This window comes from Calypte anna, chromosome 3 (genome assembly GCF_003957555.1).
Source record: "Calypte anna isolate BGI_N300 chromosome 3, bCalAnn1_v1.p, whole genome shotgun sequence".
Lineage (NCBI taxonomy): Eukaryota > Metazoa > Chordata > Aves > Apodiformes > Trochilidae > Calypte > Calypte anna.
This window is the reverse complement of record NC_044246.1, coordinates 27,611,130-27,633,911: the sequence shown is the minus strand read 5'-3', so window position 1 is coordinate 27,633,911 and position 22,782 is coordinate 27,611,130. Positions and strand designations below refer to the sequence as shown.

Here is a 22,782-nt window from a genome sequence, read left to right as displayed (position 1 = left end):
TTTCTTTACTGAGGACAGGACAGAAGGTAAGTTGGCTGCCTTTCCAGGCTGAGGCATAGCACTTGAAGAGCTGCTTTATATTTCTGCATAGACTATCCAAATGTGATCCAAGTCTGATACGGTGTGATAGATTAAAATGAAGGGATTTACTTTGTCAGACCACAGTCCCAGATGTTGCAGCTGCTGAAGTAAAAATTTTTTCAGTCTTGGAGTATTTACTGGCTTTTGGATGAGCTTGGATTTCAGGATAAAAGGTGGGGAAAAGGTTACATAGCCATTGTTGGAAGAAAGTGTCCTCTGCTCTTTGAGTTGGGGGTTGCTGCCTATGTTTCTGCAGCACTTTTCTCAATGTTTTTCTGGGCTCTTTGGACATCAGTTGCGTCAAACTCACGGTACCTTTAGTCTTATCCACTGTAGGACCTCGTGTGTGTGTTGACTTGCTTAGAGTTTTTTCAAAAATGGATTTATTAAAACGTGGTGACTTATGTAGCCAGTTTGTGACTGGACAAATGAAAGAATGGTTTGTGTCATTTAGAGCCTTGTCTACTTTTACTAATCCATGTAGTTTACTAATCTGTGATGCTATTAAGACGCTACAGGTTTAATACAATGAAAACAGCTGACACTTCAGTTGTTACTAAATCAGATGTCTTAATCAGTAAATTACCTCAAACCCAATATTAGTACGTAATTGTATGGCAAATAGCTGTGAAAGATCAAACAGTATGGAACAGTAAATGCAAAAAAATTATCTCAAGTTCATTGCCCTTTGTTTGCAGGGTATTGCCACTTTTAAATTTAAATCCTTCATTTTGAACTATTCTTTCAGATGTTATCAGAAGAGTGCCAATTTCTGAACTGATTTATTTGCAGCTAGGTTCTTGTCTTCATTCTTTCTGCTTCAATTTCTCTAATCCTGGGATCATCCCAACCTCTATCCCAAGTATGCTATTTCTATTTTGTTCTCTAACAACTGCCCTTTAGAAAAAATGCTTTCTTTCTAAGAACAATATTGGTGGGAAAAGCAATTCTGAAAAAAACCCAAAGAAAACAACACAAACCAACCAAAAAACTTATCCTCAAAATATAACAAAACTCCAAAACAAACCCTCATCCAAAAAATGGTAGAGAATTAATAAAAGAAAGTCTTGGAAGACAAATGCATTTTACTGATCTGTGCTTCCAGATGTGATCAGCATCTTGTTTTCAGTGTTTCACAAATAAATGGTTACAAAGGCTTATGCTTATTAGATCTGCAGAATATTTGTACTAACTGATGCAGTTCTTGTAGGAAACCTTTCCAAAGTTTACTTAGAACAGAAATCTTACTGGAGTTATTTGAGGTGACTAAAAGCCCTTTGCTGTTTCATTCTAGCTAAAAGCTTAAGCTGCTGTCCTAGAAGAAAAGTTCAAGTTTGCTTGCTCTCAGGCTTATTAAAATTTAAGGACTTGACTTGTGAATAAGAGTCCTAGCTCCAAAGAAAACAACCAAATAATAATAAAAAAGCTGATGTTAACAAATAAATTTCTTTAAAAAGACGTTTTGCCAACCTTTCCAAATTACGGTTTCTACTTCTCTAGTGTGATGCAGGTTTCTTTGAAAAAATCTTATCTGCCCCATTTATTTTTCAAAACAGAAATATGGAATTTGATCCTTGTTTTGTGAATCCAGGAACTGCTGCCACCAACAGGGCAGAAAACTGGAACGCAAAACATGAACCTGGAAGTTCTAAGACCGTGGCACTGAGCCAAGTAAACAAGTTGGATTCCTGTCCTTTAAAGAGCACTACTGAATGGCTGAAGCACTGAACTGCTGAAGTGCTAACTACTAAAACAGAAGGCACGCCTCTATCATAGGAATTTCATGCAATGAACCTTTTGTGGATACTTCCTTTGCTATCTGCTTCTGTCAGCTGTCTGAGAAGCTGTGGTGGTACCAGTTCTGGAAACTTTAACATATGGCTGAAACAGATGAATTTGTGGCATAACACAGGCACTCTTTCTAATACAATTTAAGTCCTGTCTGTAGGGAAAGGTATTTCAGAGATGTGTCCAATTTTTGAGTGTTTTTTCTATTTTTAGTGCTGCAAAGCATGCTTTCAGTGTAACACAGCAGTTTTGCATCAGGAAGTCTACCACTATAGTAACATTTTGCTGCAGAAGAGTGAACAAAGAACAGTAATCACTTTGTGAGGGTCATTAATCATTCTTATCAGCAGAGGTTTAGACAGGGAAGCTAATGTAAAAGCTGCTGTGAAACACAACTGATGTGCACCTGTGTGTGCTCATGAAGCATGCAGTGTTTTTTACCTCCATGAAGGAGGTAGCCAGCTCCTGGTAAACTGTAATGCTGTGCCTGTACACATGAGGATTGTCTGACCTGGAAGTAAGTTGCTCTTCCATCTGAGCCTGGCATCTCCTGAATGGAATGTTTTAGAAAAGGCAGAAAGATTCATCTGATGAGAAATAGATGCTTCTGTTGCTCTGTTGCCTCTTCTAGGAGTCTGGGGAAAATACTGAAGAGCTAGTATATCAGGATGCCTTGGATACTTTTCTAGTAATTTAGTGTAGTAATAATATTATCCTTTATTGGAATTTTAATGACTTTTGATAGCCAACTTCATTCTAGCTTAATTTATGCTAAGAGTCTCAAGATGCTGACAGTTATTAGTTGCATAGTCACATGTCTGCTTGTAGAAATAAGTTGGCAAATGCTCTTCGTTTTTTTTTCTTCATTTTTAATACTGTGGTAAGAGGGGTAGGTACTCAGAAGTAAGTAATAGGGAAAAGCTAAGTCTCATCCAGGTCTGCATAGGATTAACACATTGCTTTTCAATGTGAAGAATCTTACTTGTTTTAATATGCTTAGGCAGATTACTATTATAATTCTAAAAAGATGGTAGCAGTGACTGATTGCAATACTTAGACTTTCTAGAAGCTGGGAGGCTTTTCACTGAGTCAGTAAATCTCTAAATTGTGGAACTGCAGTCCAGGTGTCTAACTAGAGTAGGTAGAAACAGCTGTAAATAACAGTGATATAACACTGAGAATTACTGATTTCCTTTCAATTTTTTTCTCCTTAATACAATCTAAATGTTATACCCATTCTGCTGAAAAGCTAATTTTTCTTTAGTAAGGAGGAATTCTTACTGGTTTCCCCCTGGCCTCAACTTGTAGAGAGAGCTGCCAGCTTCCTCTCATTCCAGAGAAACTGTAATACACGCCAGAGATGCTGTGGATCAGAGAGCTGTTTCCTCCTTGGCATACTTTGTGCCAGAGTTCTGCTTAATCCAGGCTGGCCTTTTCTCACAGGAGGGAGCATGAGATGAATTTCAGGATGTGCTACCAACTCCCAGCACAGGTGTGAGAAGCTCTGCTGCTACCTGAGCGAAAGGAGACAATAGGTGTACAGTAAAGTGGCCAGGTCTGCTTTCTGGTCATTGAAATATGTCCAGATTTTTTTGGTTAGTAGTCCTTTCTCTCAAAGGATCTGCCAAAACGACTTCAGAATCCAGAACCAGTTGTATTCTGGGTGTGTGTGTGTATGTACATGGTAGATGGAGAAGAAGTAAGTAGCAAGTGCAACCAGGAAAAGAAATTAATTTTCTTACACCTAATAAATTGTCTAGCAATTGTTGCCTTATTTTCAGTATTCTGTGAGTGAAGCAATGGCCTTTATTCCACTAGTGAAACGTTTGAATCTCTGAAGTTCCTCTAGTTCTTGAATCATTTGATCGTTTTTACATGTGGTCAGTGAAAATAAAGCACAACAGTTACTGTAACAAATCTTGTTTTTTTTAAACCTGTGTTTTGAAGAAGTTGCCTTTGTGGCCTTCATTCTGTGATCCTCGGAATTTGTCAGAGATTCCTGGTTTGGAAATACTCAATTTTTTCCATAAGCTTAGACCTAATATTTGATGCATGTGTCATAGTGCCCAGGAGCTAAAATCCTTTTTTTGATAAATGCTTTCTACTTTCTGTCCCCCTGTGCTAATTTGCATCATTGGCAAAGATCTGTATCTAAGCTGTAACTGGTACGTGGATATTATATTCATGGCTAGTAAGTGGGGAAAAAGTTTATTGCAAAACTATACCATTTTAAAGTGTTTTGGAACTAATTGTCAAAAATGTGAATAGAGTTGATACCTCTGCTTAGGGAAAGACTAGAAGGTTTTCCATTGTTAACAATATACTTACTAAATTTGGGGAAAACATCTAGTGACTTAATTTCACTTAATTTGCAATTTAAGTTGATACTATTTTTACCATTAAATCTCAACAGCAGGAAGGTAGTGTTAAAGCTTACTTGATAGAGGTTCTCAGACTTAATTCTCAAACTAGACAAATGAGCCCAGAAATAGAAGTGAAAAGGAGAGTACCAGCAAAAAAATAATAATAAAAAAAATCAGAGGAAGGTATTGAGACATCAACATATGGATCAGCTCACAGATGTAATGCTCTATAATACTGAAGATTTAAAAATTGTTTTCCATTTCTGAAACTGCAGAAAGGCAAAAAAATTATTTGGTTTGTTTCCAATTTTTTTTGCCTCTTGTATTTTGGAAATGAGCATCTGGAGCAGGTGAATAGACTGACAAAATGATTTATTAAAATCTATGTATTTCTCTTGATCTTTCCTTCCTTCCAGGCTGAATACTTGGAGATTTTTCGGAGTAACTTTTATTTCTCTGCTACCTTTGGAGAACCTAGTATTTGTATCTGTTCTTTTATTAGACACAAATATATTTTACCTTCTAGTCTAGTCATTACTGAGGCATGTTTTGCCAGTTTTCCTGAAGGCTAGTAAAATCTGCCCTTGTCCTGGTGAATTCTCATCATTCCTGTAAGTAAAAGCAAGAACTCCATACTGTGGTATACTACATGAACCAGGCTCTCTGGTTAAGAAAGCTGCTTTCCCTATCATTCAAATACCTGATATATGAGCATTTTTAAGCTCACTTGCAGGAACTGGATAAGCACTGGTAACCCATTGCAAAAGGTCACATTCAACACCTTCATCTACTGCTGCTGGAGGCAGAGGTACTTTTTACACCCCTTCTTTAAATGTCTTGTGTTTCAAAAGGTTTGCTGCATCTCTTCAGTTTACTTTTTAAGTGGAGTAAGGCATTTTTTTCTTATGTTTGCTTGAAGGCCTAATTTTTCTGCTGTAAGGAAAGCAGACAGTGTTACTACGGAGAACAGTTTCCTGTTCTTCATCATGGTTTTGCATGGCATAATCTAAAAGTTTGGGAAGCCTCAGTTGTAAGGGAAAAGCTTTCATGCTGAGGAAGCACTTGAGGTGCTTGGTATTGTTCCTCCATGTTTTGCTTCTCTAGTGGAGAAGACCAAGTTTTTTATCTGTTGTGCACATGGTTCAGGATTAGTTTTGTCAGCTGAACTACAACATACACATTTTTTCTCTGTTCTGTTTACACTGCAGTTAAGTATCTTTTGACCAGCCCAGAAGTATTTCCACATGAAACTTATTAAAATGTGGGGAGGGAAGTTCTGGAGTTCTTTTCCTGATTTTATGTCTGAAGAAGGGGTTATTATAACCTGCAGTTTTGAGATGGACAAGGCTGGATGATGAAAGTTCTCTTGTATCTTTTTCCTATCACATAACTTGCTTTCAGCAGAAATTGATTTTAATGTCATTTTTATGGAAGAAACAATTAATCATGGGGTTTGTTTTTCTCACCCTGACCTACAAGAAGGATCTCATTGCAGTACATGGTGTCTGGTGTTATTAGTAAACACCATTATAAAATTGTTCTTCTTGGGTTTGGGGTTTTAATCTGCAGGAACAAAGCCTACTTCTGTATGAGCTGGTGTAACTAAAGCATTTATCTGACTCGTAAAGAGGAGACCATACTCTTGCCTCTTTCAAGTTGCAATAGAAAAATTGTTATGTTTCCTAAAACTTTCTGCTTCTCTTATCCCTTTGTGAGCTGGCGATATAAGGGCTATGGCATAATCTATCTTGAGTATTGATGTTTTATATTAACTAGCAGTACTGTCTGTAAAAATATCTACTTTTTCTGCTTACTTTTCCTGATCTGTAGTCTATCTTTTCCTTTTGCTACTCTTTGATACTTAAGTATTAGCATAAATCAGATAAAATAATGTTACTTATGAGCCACCTGGCTCATAAAGCCATAAGGCTTTTATCTTTTTTAAGTTCTACTACCAGGATGACTTTTCTTTCAGGGGAAGAGAAGCTTGGATAAATCATTTATTTATTATCAGATTTAAAGTTTATCTAATATGCCACTTTAAATCAAAAGCTAAAACTTCTATTCTAGGTCTTCCTTGTGAGAGTCAAGGCGAAAATATATGTGTTTCTTCTCTACATCCTTTTCAATAGTCTGTGAGAAAATGGAGTCCCTTTGTAATTCCTAAGAGCTTTCTCTACTTTTATACCTGAGAAAAAATTAATAGATGGGAATGAAAAGATGTTTGGGAACACAATTTTAGGCTGTGTCACAGTTCTTTGTATTAAAAAAGCAGAAGTATTCTTTAAATGTTCTACAACTTTGTCAGTGTTTCAAACATAACATTTTTTTATGTAGTGTAGTAGCAGAGTCAGAACACAGCAAAGCTTTCATGTGTCTATAAACACTTAAAAATTAGGTTGGTTTTGGTTTTTTCCCCTGCTTATGCCAATATGTAACAGGCTTACCCTTACTGTGTGTTTGCATAGTTCCTCCTGGATACAAAGTATTAAAGCATAATTTTACATATTATAACAGTAATTACTTATATCTGCAATTATTTTTCTTTTTCTGAATTACTTGGTCTATGAAACAGTTCCTTTTATCTGAATTGGAGTAGGAATCTTTTTCTTCTTCCCCTGGAAGAAATAGTACAGGTAGTTCCGGACATGGCAGAGAATGGCCAGTCTTTTAACTATGAAGCCTTCTGGAAAATAATGATAATCTCTACCAAACTCTGCAGGAGATCATCATCCTTTAATGTTTGTGTTACATTCAGTTTGGTGTTCACATTTAGGAAGTGCTGGCTTCCTACATGCTGAGTTGCTCTTTGTACCTTCAGCTTTACCCCACTTACTATTTCTGCTATTTAAGTTGTGCTGATACTTTACATGAAAAGTTCTAAAGAAGCTGAAAAGCTCACTGCTGTTTTCTTTTTCACATACAGGCCCGTGTTATGTATGATTTTGCTGCTGAGCCTGGAAACAATGAGCTGACAGTCAGTGAAGGAGAGATCATCATAATTACAAATCCGGTAAGAAAACGGAGGGAAAAAGGGCTTGTGTGCACTTGCCAGACCTACATCTGGCAAATGGAAGAAAAAAGGTACTAGGTGACACTGAAAGCTGGCTACTTTCCCCTGAAGAAGTGAATAAACTAAATACAAAGAATTTTTATTAGTTTTGTAGAAACAAATGCAATGAGTGGTTTTGTGGGACAGAGGCCCTCTCAGTTTGTGCCTACACATGTAGGAATTTTCTCAGCTTTGTTCCCCTCTAAACAGATCTGAGTGCAATGAAAGAAGCTAGAATTATGGTGATACCTTCTACATCTGACTATGTTCCTTTTTTGTGTCTGTCCCTAATGTTCCACATTTTCTTTAAGTTGAGTTTCTTAATGACTTAGGAATTTCAAGTTTCACTGTGATAAACTTTTGTTAATGTACTTGTGTGTCCCTTCACAAGTAAAGCAATATGGACAAGGTACAAGGAAGGAGTGGTGAAAATTCAATGGCACTAGTGTCAGGGAGTTTTTAAATTGATAGTATTTTTGAGACTAGCACTTGATTTGTGTGTACAATTTGTATTTGAGTGTGCTTTTATTGTCCTGCATAATTCTTACCTTTGCCTAGTATAGGAACTATTAGCTGATTCTGCTCTTATTTTTGTGTAGTGATATGGCTTAGTGAACAGACTTTTCTTTTAAAAATGCATATAAGCAAAAAATACCCCATCTTGACACCAGGTCTTATTTATCTAGTTGTGTAGGAAACATGTGCAGAATGAACTAATTCTTTTAAGATCCTTGTCATGTATAAGCAAGATAATTTTTATTGCTATTGATCTTAAATATTTGAAGCAGGTATTTGATAGAACTAGCACCCTGTTGTGTGCTCTGCTGTGGCAGAGGTAACATTTTAAATAAGTTCAGGAGTTTGATGTTGTTTCACAAAAGTAAGATTAAATAAGTAGCGCATCACTTCCAGGCTGGTTCTTGCTGAACAAGACATTTGTGTGTTACAGCAATGTACCTAGAACTAAGGAAAACTTTATTTTATTATCCATAATTAAGCTTATGAGATAGATTGCCACAAGGGCTTTTGAACTTTTGTGGTATGATAAGTTTAGACAGCTCTAGCATGAGTCATGCTAGATGCATTGGTGCACCACTGCTCTTAAGTGCAGGGGTGCAATTGTGACTTCTAGCTCAAGATGTCATTGCTCTTGCAGAGTAACCAAGATATTTGAATTTTTAATCCAGGGTGTCTAATTATTTGTGTGTTCTTGAGTGTAAACTTTTAGGTACAGAAGAAAAAGCAAATTAGTTTTTTATTTCAATAACTGATTGATCTTTATTATGTAAAATCTTGAATATGTGAGCAGACTTCTAACTATGTGCAGGATTAAGTAAAATTTCCAAGTGAAAGAACAAAATTGTGACTAAACAAACAAACCCTATTAAAAAGCAAATTAAGGAAATGTGGAATTCAGTAATTGCTGTCTAGCATGTGTAGGTTCAATTTTCAGCTGTGAGTTAGCTTGACATGTAAATATGTGTTCATGGAACAACTTGATTTAAAACAGGACTGGCTTATTTCAGATAATGCTGTCCTGGAATTTACTTTGCTTAACTGCAGAGGTCTGCAAAGCTTTGTTAGTATACTTAGGTTACTTAGGTTATGTAGGTTTTTTAATAACAGGATGCCCCACTGAGTTCAAAGCTGAACATGTTAGTTCTTTCCAAATTAGTAGCATGAGACCTGCCTCTGAAAATATATTTGAAATAGAAACAGTGTCTCCACATTTTGTGTGGCATGTCTTGAGATTATCCCCAATCAATGTTCTTGAGTTAGAGCTCCCACTCATCACATGCCTCTGCACCTTCAATAAATGAAGCAGAGATTTTACAGATTTTTACTACAAATAGCTTAATTTCTTGTTTCTTTATAATCTCTTGATTAAAATTAGTGGTTTGGAATTCGCATACTAATAGCTGTGTTTTGATACAGTCTGTGTCCATACATTTGACTGTGATTTCATAAATGATCAAAAGTGCTAAAAATCCATGTTTCCTCCCCTCTAATGCTTGTTAAATCTGAAAAATGAAATAGCTATGTGAAACAGCAGCATGGTTTCTGTTCTGTTTAAATGGGTATCTGGTGCTTCAGCATATTTAAGCAAGTTTCTTCATGGTAATACAATCATAACTGTATTTTTAACAAAGCATTTGACAGCAAGGCAGTGCTTCCTTCTGAGCTGTTTAAGGAATGCTGTGGGCTCCATCAAGCAAAACTATTTTTACACTCTTCTTTTAGGATGTTGGTGGAGGCTGGCTAGAAGGCAAAAACAGCCAAGGTGAGAGAGGACTTGTTCCAACAGATTATGTTGAGGTAAGTGACCCCAGTGTTCTGCACTTAAAAACCAAAACTACTGACAAGGTGCTTCAATGGTCAGACTGTAATGCTCAAACATAAAACTTTCAGTGTTAACACTTGGAATATATCATCTTATTGTACCAACTGTACAATGGTGCTTTGGGCACCATTACAAACATGCCATCCAAAGTTACTCTGCTTCTTAATGGTTTCCCAGAAAAATGCATCAGAAGGTTATCCATAGTAAATACTGGTGATCTGCAGAACATGAGCTGTTGTGAGTCTGCTTCTGGTTTTGGGGGGTCTCGTGATCCAATAATTGTTTTCCTGTCTGAAGATACAGATACAGAAGTGAAATAAGCAACACAAGTTCACAGTGGTGTTGCTGTGGCTGATATGCCACATGCTGATACATCTCTGAAGTGGAGCTCTAGTTTTGGGGATCATGGTATAAGATTGAAAATCCAGGGACTACTCAGTACATCCTCCTGAGGGCCTTTGCTATCTCTTCAGGGTGTGTTGATCTGGTCTTCGTTTAAGGACTGGTGAGGTTGGGGGTTGGGATGGGCATCTCAGTGCAAAGACTGACATACCCAGCTCATAGCTGGGAGGGCCCAGTGTCTGTGTGGCTACAGGTTGCCAGCTGGGTGTAAGACTGGCTGTAATTCCTGCAGCCTCCTCTTAAGGCATGTGACTCCCTTCCTTCACCAATGCTGATTTTATTTAAGAAACCCCAACAAGCCAAACAACAAAAACCTGTGTGGGTGTTGGGGCCACATGGCTGTGCAAATAGCCTTTTTTTTGTGTCTTCAGTTGGCTATCTTAGGATCTAGTAGATTTTGGCTCTACAAAATTGCCACCCAGACTGATTCTGTGGGTATTGAGTTCCCAGTCCTCAAGCAGTGATGTTAACAACCTTGTTAATCCCCAGTGAATTCATAGTTTGGTGTCCACTGCCACATCAATCTTATGTGTTACACTGTGATACCAGTTCCATCTGTTGTGAAAGTAAACCCTCTGCATTTTCACATCAGCTTTTTGTAAAAGGTACTATTCCATTTGAATTTAAAAAAAAAAGGTATATGCAACTGTCTTAACATCTAATGACGTAAGTGTTAGGATGATTATATATGACAAACAGCATAATTTGATAATGGAAGAATGAAACTTGTGCAATTTTTTCCATTTTAGATTATAACTGAAGATGGAATTAGCTGCGGTAACTCATTAGCTGACCAAGCCTTCTTTGATTCCCTTTCTTCAAACACAGCTCAGACCAACATTGCTGCAAAAAGCAGTGATCAGGTATGTCTCCAGGTTATTCAGGCTCACTGGGGGCATGGCAGGTTCTGTTTACATAACTCCTTGCACTCTTCAAGTACAGTCTTCAAGTGCAACTACTTGTGATGTACTGTATTTGTGAGCCCTCCTAAAAATACTGATTAGTCATTGTGTTTTCACTTGGGAACACTGTTGAATATCAGTGATATGAGTGCCTGTTCAGCTACTATCCCTCCTGGAAGAAATAGTAATCTAACACTTTCAAAACCAGTGTTTTTTCAGTATAAATCTGTGACTACCTCAATCTCTGTTTGTACCTCAGTTTTGTAGAAATGCACTTCTAGCAAATTTACTTATTTTCAAGTTTCTTGTGTTAGTATGCTAACCTTTCTAGGAACTATAACTTTTTTGTCTCAAATGTCTGCTAGAATTGTTTGGTCCATGCATCATTAGCAGAGTAGGTGGATATAGATGGAATTGTATCTTTTTTCAGAATTTGAGTAAGAGTTGTTTCTTTGATTAAAAAAGATGAAGCAAGTTCATGCATTGTCCTGGTCAGTTGGAGAAGAGGCTTACTTTGTTTTTCTGAAGGAAGTGAAACGTACCACTTAATATGACCTAGGAAGAATTGCTTACTTACCAAATGAATCTACATTATCTTAAATAGTAGAAGATGCAGCTGTCAGACGTTGTTTTCATACTTAGCACAAAGTACTTGTGCCCTGATAAGAAAAAAATTCCCTGCCTATATAGAAGAAGTTGAAATAAAGGTATCTGTTATATTCTAGATAATACAGAATTAGTATGGCAATCTAGCTTTGGAGATTGTATTTCTAAGCTTGAAAATACTGTCACTTTGCAATACAGTTTACACAGGAGGAGGAGTATATTGGTCTTGTAGCACATCTCCTTGTCTGGAGATCCAATGCTGTCTGCATTGCTCATACCTGCATGCTGCCTTCTTTGTTAGAGCCACTGCTGCTAAGAATATGATAATCTGTTTTGTGTGTATGATGCTTCTTTCTAGATGTATTACTTTGCATTTAGTAATGGTAACATCTACATCATTTAACATTGTCCATTCAGCCTCTTTGGGTTGATCTGTGTTCAGATGCACAGCTGCAAGCAATTGACTTACTGTTTTCAAGTGCCTTAAATGAGTGACTAGGTCAGTATACAAAGCACTTAATCTTAAATGTAACTTGTGTGTTGGGGCTCTGGGGAACAAAATAAAATGACCAGTAAGATGTCAATGTAAAGGCAATCGATGCTTGAACTGGCACAGTAGTGGGAACTAAAATGGTCATAGGTATAATCTGGTGGGCTGAAGAAGAGATAGAAAAAAAAAATCAACATTTAGGAATGCTTCAATCATATTTTACACTAATGTGAGGGTACATGTTTATTAGAAGACTTTTTATAAAAGCATTTCTAAATAAAGAGGATATTCTGAGACTTTTCTTACTACTACTGTGTTGAAGAAATTACTTTCTGTAAATATTAAGTTATTTTAACAAAGTAATCACACAACATCTCTGGCACGTGATTTCAATAAGTTAGAAGCTGTTTTAAGTCTTAGAATTCCTTCTATTCTTCTAGAAGTAAGTAAAAAAACAGTTTGTTACATAGTGTTTCAGCTCTAAACCTTATAGATCTGGCCAAGTTGAAATGTTCAAGTGTGGGGTTTTCTTGGGTTTTTCTTTTTTGAAGAGACCTGTTAAACCACAGGGTTGTGGTTTGACCCTGGCAGGCTGTTCAACCCCACCCAGGCACTTGCTTACTCTCCCCTGCTGGGATGGTGAAGACAATCAGGAGGGTAAATGTGTGGGAACTAGGTTGGGATACATGCAGTTTAATAGTTAATGCAGAAGTTGTGCATGCAAGTAATGCAAAGTAAGGAATTAATTAACTGCTTCCCATCAGCAGGATGGTGTTTAAGCTGTCCCCAGGAGAGAGAGCCTCCATCATGCTTAACAGTTACTTGGAAAGACAAATGCCATAACTAGGAACATCTCCCCTGCCTCCTCCTTCCCCATGATGTTTGTTGCTGAGCACAATGTCATATTGTAGGGAATATTCCTTTGGTCATTTGGGTCAGCTGTTTAATGAAATTAAAGTGGAGTACTGCCCATCTGTTTGAAAGTGGAAATGGAAAGTGGAAATTGACGTAAGACTGTAGGTTTGGCTTGTCAGTATTTAAGGTTTAAAAATAGTTCTTGTAGCTAACCATAAGTTGCATTTCTAGAGGAGTTTGTTCCCTTTTCTTAACAGTGATCCTCTTAAGCACTGCCAAGTCAAGTTCTGCATGAAGATGATTGTACAACTCTTCTTAGTTCTGGATAAAATAAGTATCCTGAGAGTTCACATTTCTATGAATGGCAGATTGTCAGTTAATTTCAGTGTTAACCTTAGTAAATCAAAGTGTTTTTCATCTTCAGTTACATTGTGGGCAGAGCAACAAGGCTCCATGAGTAGGTACAGAAAGCAACTAACAAAAACCTCTCATGAAAATAAATGGATTGGGTTACGTGTAGATAGCAGTTTTCAGAAAACTGGACATCTACTGTATAGACAGGGTGATTAGTAGTGAAAACTCCTAGTTTGGTGTGCAGGAGATTAGGCATATCTAAAGTTGCATAGACATGAGTTGTTGAACATGAATAAGGAGAACCCTAAAGAAGCTATTCCTAGAGCTGTAGTTCCTATCTCTCCAATTTAGTTCTGGAAAGGCAAGTTGTGTACATTTGCATTGTATAACTTCCCCCACCCTGAACTTCCATGATCAGCAATAAATACTAAGACTGAAAAAAATGCAGCCCTTTTAATAATGCTGCACTCTTCTACTCTGTGGAAATTTTTATGTACATGCTGTTGCATTTCTTTAACAGTATTTTCATTCTCTGCCATTTCTCTGTATGCAGTAAAGTAGAAGTATTGTTGTGTGAAATGTGACTCACTCGTGTTTGGTTGGGTCTGGTTTGTCTTGCTAAGCCAGTATGCTAAATTGCCTTTAAAAATATGCAGTGAGTTCACCATGGAAGTTAAAATTGCAGTTGTTATGGATTTTGTAAATTATTGCTTCCTTGACTAATAAACCCTAAGTCTGCATAAATGCATGTTTGTAACTTTGAGCGTAAAGTTACCTCTGTGTGTGCATAAGTCACCTCTAGAATGGTGTAGTGCAAAAGATATCTAAAAAGAAGTATAAACAAAGTGGTTGGTTAGAACTGGTCAGAAGGCAAAAAACCCAGTGCAAACCATACCATACCCAGAGTGTTTTTAAGCTAGTTTGGCTTTCATGATTAGTACTGTCTAGTTCCTGTTGCTGATAATGAGAGTAGCACATCCCCCATTGCTATGTGTAATTTGAAAACAACTCTGTTCTGCATTCAGACTAGTGACAAAAATTTGTGACCAACTCTTGTTTAACCCAAGTACCAGCCCATGACTTCCATACAGTACTGGACAGAGTGGCTTGCTTGCTTGCTTTGAAATGAATTGCATTAACATATTGAAAATATTGCCCAACATGTGACAGTGGTTGTACAAATTCCAATTATGGAGTTGTCTTGGTGAGGTTTTTTTGTGAGTGTCCAAGTGTAATGTAAAGGCTTGGGTAGCATGTTGTTAAGATGATCATCTGCACCCATAACCTTAAGGAAAATCTGACTATTGAAATAGTTTTCCACAAGTTACAGTATTTGCGTGTTCTTTTGCTTGTAGCTTTGTTTTCATTTGACTTTTTATAAAATAAGGTAGCCTTGTATTCTAGTAGTTTGGCATTGACTATATAAAGGATTTTTATTTTAATAATGGTGACAATCTTGTAAGCCTTTCTATGAATGTTTCTACTTGCCTGCACACTTGCAGTGACGTGTGGCACGCATGTATTGTATGGTCCCCTTCACTACAGCAGGGGGCTTGCTGCAGTATATAGTTTTCTTCTTGGTTTTAATTTTTTTCTTTGTTGTTCACTGTACACTTACTTGAAGATAGAATCATGAGCATTTGTAATTCAAAGTGGTAAGATGAAAAATCTTAGCCAGACACGCTTTTCAACTTCTCTGAAGAAAAGACAACAAGGGAAGCATCTATCCTCTGTTCCCAAACAAATATACAAAGTGCCTTTCCAAAAAAGGAGAGCTAGAGCCCTGTTTAATCTTTTTTAGCCTGTTCCTGGGATATCTAGAAAACATCAGAGAGGAACAGGGAGTCTTTCTTCTGTTTCTGGCATTGCTGTGACTGCTACTTGGAAAACTGTCTGAAATTTCTCTTCTGTTTTTTCAAGAAGAAACCATTAGGGATTGAAGTTGGCTCAAGAGAAGAGAAGGATATAGAGGTGACTTTTTTGCCATTTACATTTACATGTGTGGGTAACAAAAACAGAAGCCTGAGAGAGCTACATTGAATAAATGTATCCAGGATTTTTAGTGGCTGAAAGTTGAAACTAAGGAAATTCTAAAAATAAAATAATTTCCTTTAAGCAGTGAGGGTGACAACACCTGTTTTTCGTGCCCTTGTCCCATCACTGAGTATTCTTTTGAGTTTTAAATCATGTATCTTTCTAAAAGACCATTCTGTACTTCAGACGTGGCTTTTTGTGAGCTGAATCAAGAGTTTAATAGATGGAAATCCTGTGCCTGCACTGTGCAGAAGCAGCACACTGGTAGTCCACTTTGGCTGTGAATAAACTCACAGGTAAGGAAATAGGGTTGGAAATGGAAGAACAAAAGACTAACTTCACTGCTCTCCATGGCAGTAATTAATTTTTTTCACTGGGTTTTTTTTTCTTGCTGAAAGTAAGGAGCATCCAGTGGGTATGCCCTACTTACATGTGGTTTGTGAGCAGGCAAAGCCCAGCAGCTCCTTTGCAGGGACTACTTTATGAAAGGGGATAGTGAGACTGGAAGTGGAGGTGCTTGAATGATGATTCCTTCTGGAAGGCAGCAACATGATAAGAGCAGCTGAGGAACAAATGGATTCCTTGTACAGAATTGTTACTGCCTCCTCATCAGCTGTTTCTGGAGATCCTCTCCAGTTGGTTTCATGAGTTTATTCGTAGGAACATTTTAGGATGCAACTCGGTAAGTCTGGTTATCCCTTAAAGTCTAGCCCATTCAACTCCTGCTTTTCCTAGGGGAGTTTTTCAAGGAGAAAATTTAAATTGCACAGTAGGAAAGAAGGCCTTTCCTATGGACCTGCCCTAGGTCCCTTCCCTAAGTACCCAGGACCACAATGCTAAGGTAATAATTTACCAAGACGAAAATCTGTGCATGAAATATTGTGGTCATGGCAGTTATTTCAGTATCTGCTATATTCAGTGCATGCTTGCCCTATGGTAAATACAGCACAGTGATTGCTGTTTTGTGATTGCTGCAGAATAGAGGTAGTCCTTCACATTTCTTCCAAGAGGAAAAAAGCTTAATTTTTAGGTTGACTGTCTATATTCACTTACTATAGTGTATGTGTTAGGAGGCTGCTCTCCAAAGAGCTTGAGTTTGTTGTAAATGCAGGTGATTAAGACAGCTATAAAACTGGAGAGGTATGGTAATTCCTCTAAACTAGTCAACTGAGTCACCATGACTTGTGTATATTGCCATTCCTCTGTGCTGTCTGTCTCTTGCCAGTCCCTCTTCTATACTTCTCTGTACAGCTTTGGCTGTTCTGGACTTTTCTTTATCTGGTCGGGTTTACTTTCTCTATTCACTGCTTCAGCATGGCTTCTGTTTCTTAGTAGTTTTGTAGATGTATTTTTTAGAGTTGGAGGTCCTAATTTTTGGCATAGTTACCTAGATCTTTTTAGGTACTCAGCTTAGTTTCATCTTCTGAACATGATAGGTTTCTTAGATTTTGTCCCTCAGGATTAGTATGAATCTGTTATGCATCAGGAATACTCATTAATATAAAGGAGTCTGCAAAGGAACAACTTCATTTGGCCAAGAAGTCAAAAAAAGATTTTTAGCCAGGACAGAGATGACTTGCTGACTTATCATAGGTGTGCTGTCTATAACTTTGGATTCTCTGGAAAATAGCAATTTGATTTATATTTTTTCCGATTTGATTCATTATTTATTTGGTAAAGGGGTGTACTTGTTCATTGTTACCTGAGGAGCAAGCAAATGCAATATTTCTTTTGAAGATGGTTTAGTTTTAGTTACGCATGGTGTGGTGTTTCTTATTTTGTGTTGGTATTTGAGATTGCTTACATACTTGGATGTTAGATATGCTCAGTCAAGTTATTATCCTTCTTGCTGACTAAAAGAGAGGTCAGAGAATTATGAGTCTCAGTTATGGAAAACTAAAGGTGTGAGAACATGTAATTTAATCACTTAGAAAAGACTTGCTGTCTTAATTAGGGTTTATTCAACCGGAGATAAGCCACATAAGTGGCTTCTCATTCGTATCGAATTTGTCAACTGCTGAGGTGCACAGAACTTCTGACTGGAGCCAAGATTGCACTTTTAGTAAATGTTGTGTCTTTACTTGGTCCTCTGTGGTGCTATTGGACCTTGAAGATGGCAGACCTGATTCCTGAACCCTTCTCCATGTTTGCTGATTTTTACATACAGACAATGTGTGAGTATGTAGACAAACAATTGAATAAAGTCAAAAGGAGAACAGGAAATGGTTTTTGAGGTGCTGTCTATATTTCCATTCCTAACACATCTCTTATCTTTTCTCCAGTCCCATGGAAAAAAATATGGACCCTTTGGCTGAAAAGATCTGAATGGGAGTATCATATTCCACCCCTTTTATTCCCTGTGGGTGATACACCTGAGGGCAGGAGCTAACCCCAAAATTTTCTTGGATATCTTGGAAGGAAAATTTCCTGATTTCAATAATGCTTTCATTTAGTTACAGGAAAATAAGATATCTGAGAGGGCAGTTTAAGTAATCCATTTCCCCAGCTGTACAGCATTTAGTGTGTATCTGCAGCTGTCTGCATGTTTGGTGATAATTGCTCTTGGCAGCTGTTATTTAGTTGAACCCAGTGTTATGATTGGCCTCACCTTGTTTTACAGCAGATTCTAGGTTTTCTTTGCCATTCAGTCACATGAACTACAGAGAAGAGGAAAAATTTATTCAGCTTTTTGGCAAGCATCCAGCTTCTGAACTTTCATTTGCAAGTAATCAGAACAACATATATTGTAGAAATATATTCAAATCAATATCATGCAAACTGTTTGCAGGTGCTCCAAGTTATGTTGGGAGCAGGTATGCTTTCCCATGTGGTCAGGCCCCAGCATATGAGTTTTCCTTGAGCAAAGGTAGTGAACACTGGTGGCATGTGTGGATTGTTTAACTCTTTCCATATACTTACATCAGGTGAATGTCATAGGAAGAGCAGGCTGGTATAAGCTAACAGTAACTTTGTAATTGCTGAGAGTAGCATTGTGTATCAGCTATTGGAGAATTAAGTTTACTTTAACAATATTGCTCTCTTAGAGACTAGTGTTCATGCAATCCTTAAATAAAAAATTCCCTCAAACTAAAATAAACTATAGAAACTGTCCACATAAACTCTTCCATGCCATCACTTCCTAGAGATGCCCTGAATCTTGTGAGTCTTCTGATTCTGGTGATTCCCCACAGGCTTGGAGGTTTGGTCTTAATTTCCAGATCCTGTAGATTCTGTACCTAAAGAGTGGGTGTTGTATGGTATCAACTGCATTTCCAAGTCTTAAAGTTTTATAGTATCTGTGAAACATGACTGTCAGATGACTGTATTTTAACAAAAAATAGTGAGAGCTCTTATTCCTAAGTAGTATGGCAAATCTGAAATGAGAATTTCTAGTGAAGAAAAATGGAGTGTGGAGGGGCTGTACCTTTTTTGTGTTTTATGTAAAAAACAAATGGATTCAATATTTTTACATAGAAAAAATTGGCTTTTAGAGGGAGTTTTATTAAATTTTCTGTACTGGCAAATGTTCTAAGATTCATATAAATATTATTGTCTAATAGTAATTAATTTATATTAGGCATCCCTTCTTTGATAAGCTTCTTTGTGACAAAAATAATGTACTTCCCTCTCTGTGTTTTGAGACTTCCTTTTACAAAACAGTTTTTTCTCTCTGCTGAACAAGACAATCTTTGTAGGCTTTGTTTTCTTTCCTTCCCCTTCTTTGTCCTACACTTTGAGCATGTGGGTTTTGATTTGTAGGGTTTTTTTCTGTTCTGCCAGTTAGTCTTTGCACTATGTGTGTCTAGAGTAGACTGCACTTGCCTAGTGAATGCTTTTTTGAACTGTTATGTTAAAATCAAGGAGCTGAGCAGGTTGCTAAGTTATTAATCAACTTTACTGTCAGATGAGCTTGACAAATTGATGCATTAGTTAGATGTGGCCTCTCTACCCTCTCACTGAGGTTTCCATCTCTGCATCAGCAGAAGGGAATGTGTGGTTACCTTCACACAGCTTATTCTGACAGAGCAGGGCTGTAAGGAAATGCTGGATTTCTCCCTGGCAGCTGTTTGTTTCCTTCCCTTGTCTTTGCTCTGGGTTAAGCTCTGACAGGGAAGCTAAGAGGTTGTTTGCCCTGACTCTCTGTCACACCAATAGTGATGGTGTGAGTGAGCAATTTAGAATTTGCTTTTAGTAATGCCAATTAGTTTAAAGTAAGCACTTGAAAAAAACTAATCCTTGACTTCTGAGCTCCTGTTCAAAATATGCTAATTAGTTCATGGCTTTATGTAATTAATAGTGCACACGCACCATACTTACCATGTTGGTGTAAAATGGGTGGGTAAGAGTGCTTCCAAACACTGGAACAAATAGCTTAATTTCCTGAGGAGACATAACACTCTTACTAGTATGCATTGGTGTCACATTGCTGGAAAGCTGGCAGATTCTTCCAGGTACTTCCTGCATTTAGGAGCTGTGTAGCTGGGAATGTAGGATTTGGCAGCTTCTAAATCAAACAAGTGCTGAATGCAAACTCGTAGCCTACCAGCAGATCAAACACTTCAAGAAGTCAGTATGTGGTCATTGCTCATTGATTCAGCAATTTTTTCTTTACTTTTGTCTTCATATAATGTAGGCAAACAGTGCCAGTGATCCTTGGTCCAGCTGGAATGTTGGGAAGTCTGGGAACTGGGATAATGGAAATGCTGTTGACAGCTGGGCAACAAAACATGAAAGTGCAGCTGGCCAGAGAAACAGTGCTTCAAATAACTGGGAAACAGGAGCAGCATTTGGTCATCCACAGGCCTATCAAGGACCAGGTGTGCTAATAATGCTCTTATTTTTCTAGTACATTAGAATAGGTAGATGGTAGAGGTAAGAATTGCTTAATCTTTCATAAATATAGGATATGGCTTATTTAAACAAAACCAAACCAGCTTCCTAGTAGCACATTGCCATGTGGGTAAACTGTTAAATAAAATAATGAGGGTTTTAAAATAAAATAAATAAAAAAAAGATATACAGTAAGAGACACCCCAAACTTGTACTGAAATCTGAAAAAAATCTTGTGCATACATGATCTACTCTCAGGCATGGGCATGTTGTTCAGCTTGCATAATTGGAACTTAAACACCCTTGAATTTGTGTCCTCAGGCCTGTCAAGAAGTAGTCTCTTAAATCCTTAATTTTAGGAAGCCTTCTCACCTGAAGGCTTCTGTCTTTTTGTAGTAAAGGCCTGTATTATGGAGAGAACTCCTAACTGCAGAATGCTAACATGGAATCTATGAGAGTGGAATGCTATTGAATTAATCTTGACACACTACCATATATTTTCTTTTTTCCCCACTCTCCTTCAATGGATTTCTAATGTAGTGTTTTGGAGTTTGTATTTGGTGGGAATGGTGGTAACTGAGGAGGAGTCCTAAAATAGACAACTGAACCTAGCTCCTATGTATTTACCTTGTTGATTATTTGTGTATGAATGCTGAGGTACCTGCTTCTGCTTTTAAAGAGAAAATTTTTAACATTCTCATTTCCCTACCCCTCTGCCCCTCCCTGTACTTCAGCAGCTGCTGATGACGATGATTGGGATGATGACTGGGATGACCCAAAATCAGCATCACCATCTTATCTTGGTTACAAGGAGACTGAGCCATCAGAGGCTGGGGGGGTCCAGCGTGGAAATTCTCGTGCAGCTGCTATGAAGTTACCACTTAACAAGTAATGGAAAAATGTGGGGCAAATATGTATATATTGAAGAGAAGTGGAATTTGTCAAGATGTATAAATGTGTGACCATTCAACCTTCTTGAAAAATGCAATGTAAATATTACAGTTTTGGGGTAAAAGTGGAGATAGATTTGTAGCTCAGCATTCTTCCTGTGTGATTGGAGAATACAGATCCATGAAACCCCGAAAGTACATGACAAAGCTGTGTAATTTTTGCAGGTGTTAAACAGACAAATGACACTTTTGCAAGGTCTGAACTTCTGGACCTACGGGTACTTAAAATACATGTATTTATTGCTGTGCGTGCTTAGTGAAAATGAAAAATGATGACTGGCTTGCCCATGCAGTGAGACTGATCAGACATGCTGCCCCAGAGTTCATGAGCTGGTTTGAGCTGCTGGGAGTGGGAAAAAATTCTGCTCTTCTATGTCTGTGCATCACCCAGGTTGATTCTCAAGCAGTGAAAAGCTTGAATTTTATCTAAAAGTCTTACAAGAGCATCAAGGTGTGTCAGGGTTAGAGTTAGAGATACCTTAATGCTTATTTATTCTAAAACTACTGTTATTCTGACAAGCTACTTGATAGAGGTCCCTTCCAACCCCTAACGTTCTCTGGTACTATGTGCCAATCTTTAGGTGAATATAAGCAGAATGGAAAAGGACTGTAGCATAATCATGTCCTCAGGAAGGTAACTAAAACTAAAAAGTTGTGCAGAGACAGTTAATTTCATTCATCAGTGGAGGTTTTGTCCAGTTTTGCAACAGTACCTTTGCATCACTGTGACTCCTGCTTGTTGCAAACTCATTTAGTAATGTATGTTTATGGTGGTTATTTATGAGTGTTATTTATCTGTGCAGTCAGTCCTACTTCATTCCTTCTATTTCTGCAAGCAGGCAGTAGGTAGTAAGGGTTTTTTTATGGTGACTGGTAATTCTGCACATCAGAAGAAGGAAAATACAGAATAAACTGATCCCTTTATTTTACTGCTAGATTTCCTGGATTTGCAAAACCTGGGATGGAACAGTATCTGTTGGCAAAGCAGCTAGCAAAACCCAAAGAGAAAATACCCATAATTGTAAGTTGAGGATGTGTGTGGCATTTGTGGGGAGGGCGGGTGGTGTGGTTTGTTTTGGGGTTGGGGTTTTTGGGTGTGGGGATTTTGTTTGGGGTTTTTTTTTTTTGTGATCTGTTTTTTTTGTTGTTCTTTTTTTAAATCCTCCACACCCTTCTTTTTTTCCCAACTTAAATTCTAGCCTCGGGGCTACTCTATGTATTTGGATCAGAAGAAACTGATACCAAAATTGAACATTTCATTAGAAATAGAACTGTCATAATAATATTGTGCACTATTTAAGTACTTTAATGTTGTACTAGACTACATTTCAGAGTCATATATGATTGAGGAATTTTTCAGGGTTATGTTTTAACTCCTTCTTTCTTTTAAGTGTGCTGATTTTATTATTATTCTTTTATTTCAGTATTTTTTTCTCATCCTGGATCTTAATTACTTGTGATCATGGAAATAAGCCCCGTGGGGATTGACAGGCAGATCAAATGCATTACATTGTCTTTTAGTTATCTAGGTAGTTATCTAACACATAGAAACACACAAAGGTTTGTAATATCCAGTCATGATGGCCAGGTTATCTTCTGATTTAAAGCCTTCTCAATGTGTGCTTTTTTAATGAAATGTGGTTGAAATAGCAGTCCCTAGAATTCACCATTCCCTTGCTATTTAGGAAAAATTATAAAAAACAGAGTAAGATACCTGTAACTGTGGTGAATCGT

General features: G+C 37.5%; 1 protein-coding gene across 2 annotated transcripts in view; it reads left to right on the top strand.

Annotated features, from left to right (window-relative positions):
* SNX9 (sorting nexin 9) overlaps window positions 1–22,782 on the top strand; it is a 56,935-nt gene that overhangs the window by 11,837 nt on the left and 22,316 nt on the right. Inside the window, exons 2-7 of one of the 2 annotated variants that reach the window (XM_030448090.1) lie at window positions 7,159–7,245; window positions 9,526–9,600; window positions 10,777–10,890; window positions 19,902–20,085; window positions 20,836–20,986; window positions 21,985–22,069. In XM_030448090.1, coding sequence (XP_030303950.1) covers window positions 7,159–7,245; window positions 9,526–9,600; window positions 10,777–10,890; window positions 19,902–20,085; window positions 20,836–20,986; window positions 21,985–22,069 — 696 coding nt within the window. Of the gene's footprint in view, window positions 1–7,158; window positions 7,246–9,525; window positions 9,601–10,776; window positions 10,891–19,901; window positions 20,086–20,832; window positions 20,987–21,984; window positions 22,070–22,782 lie in introns of both variants that reach the window. The other variant, XM_030448089.1, reaches the window with a different exon arrangement.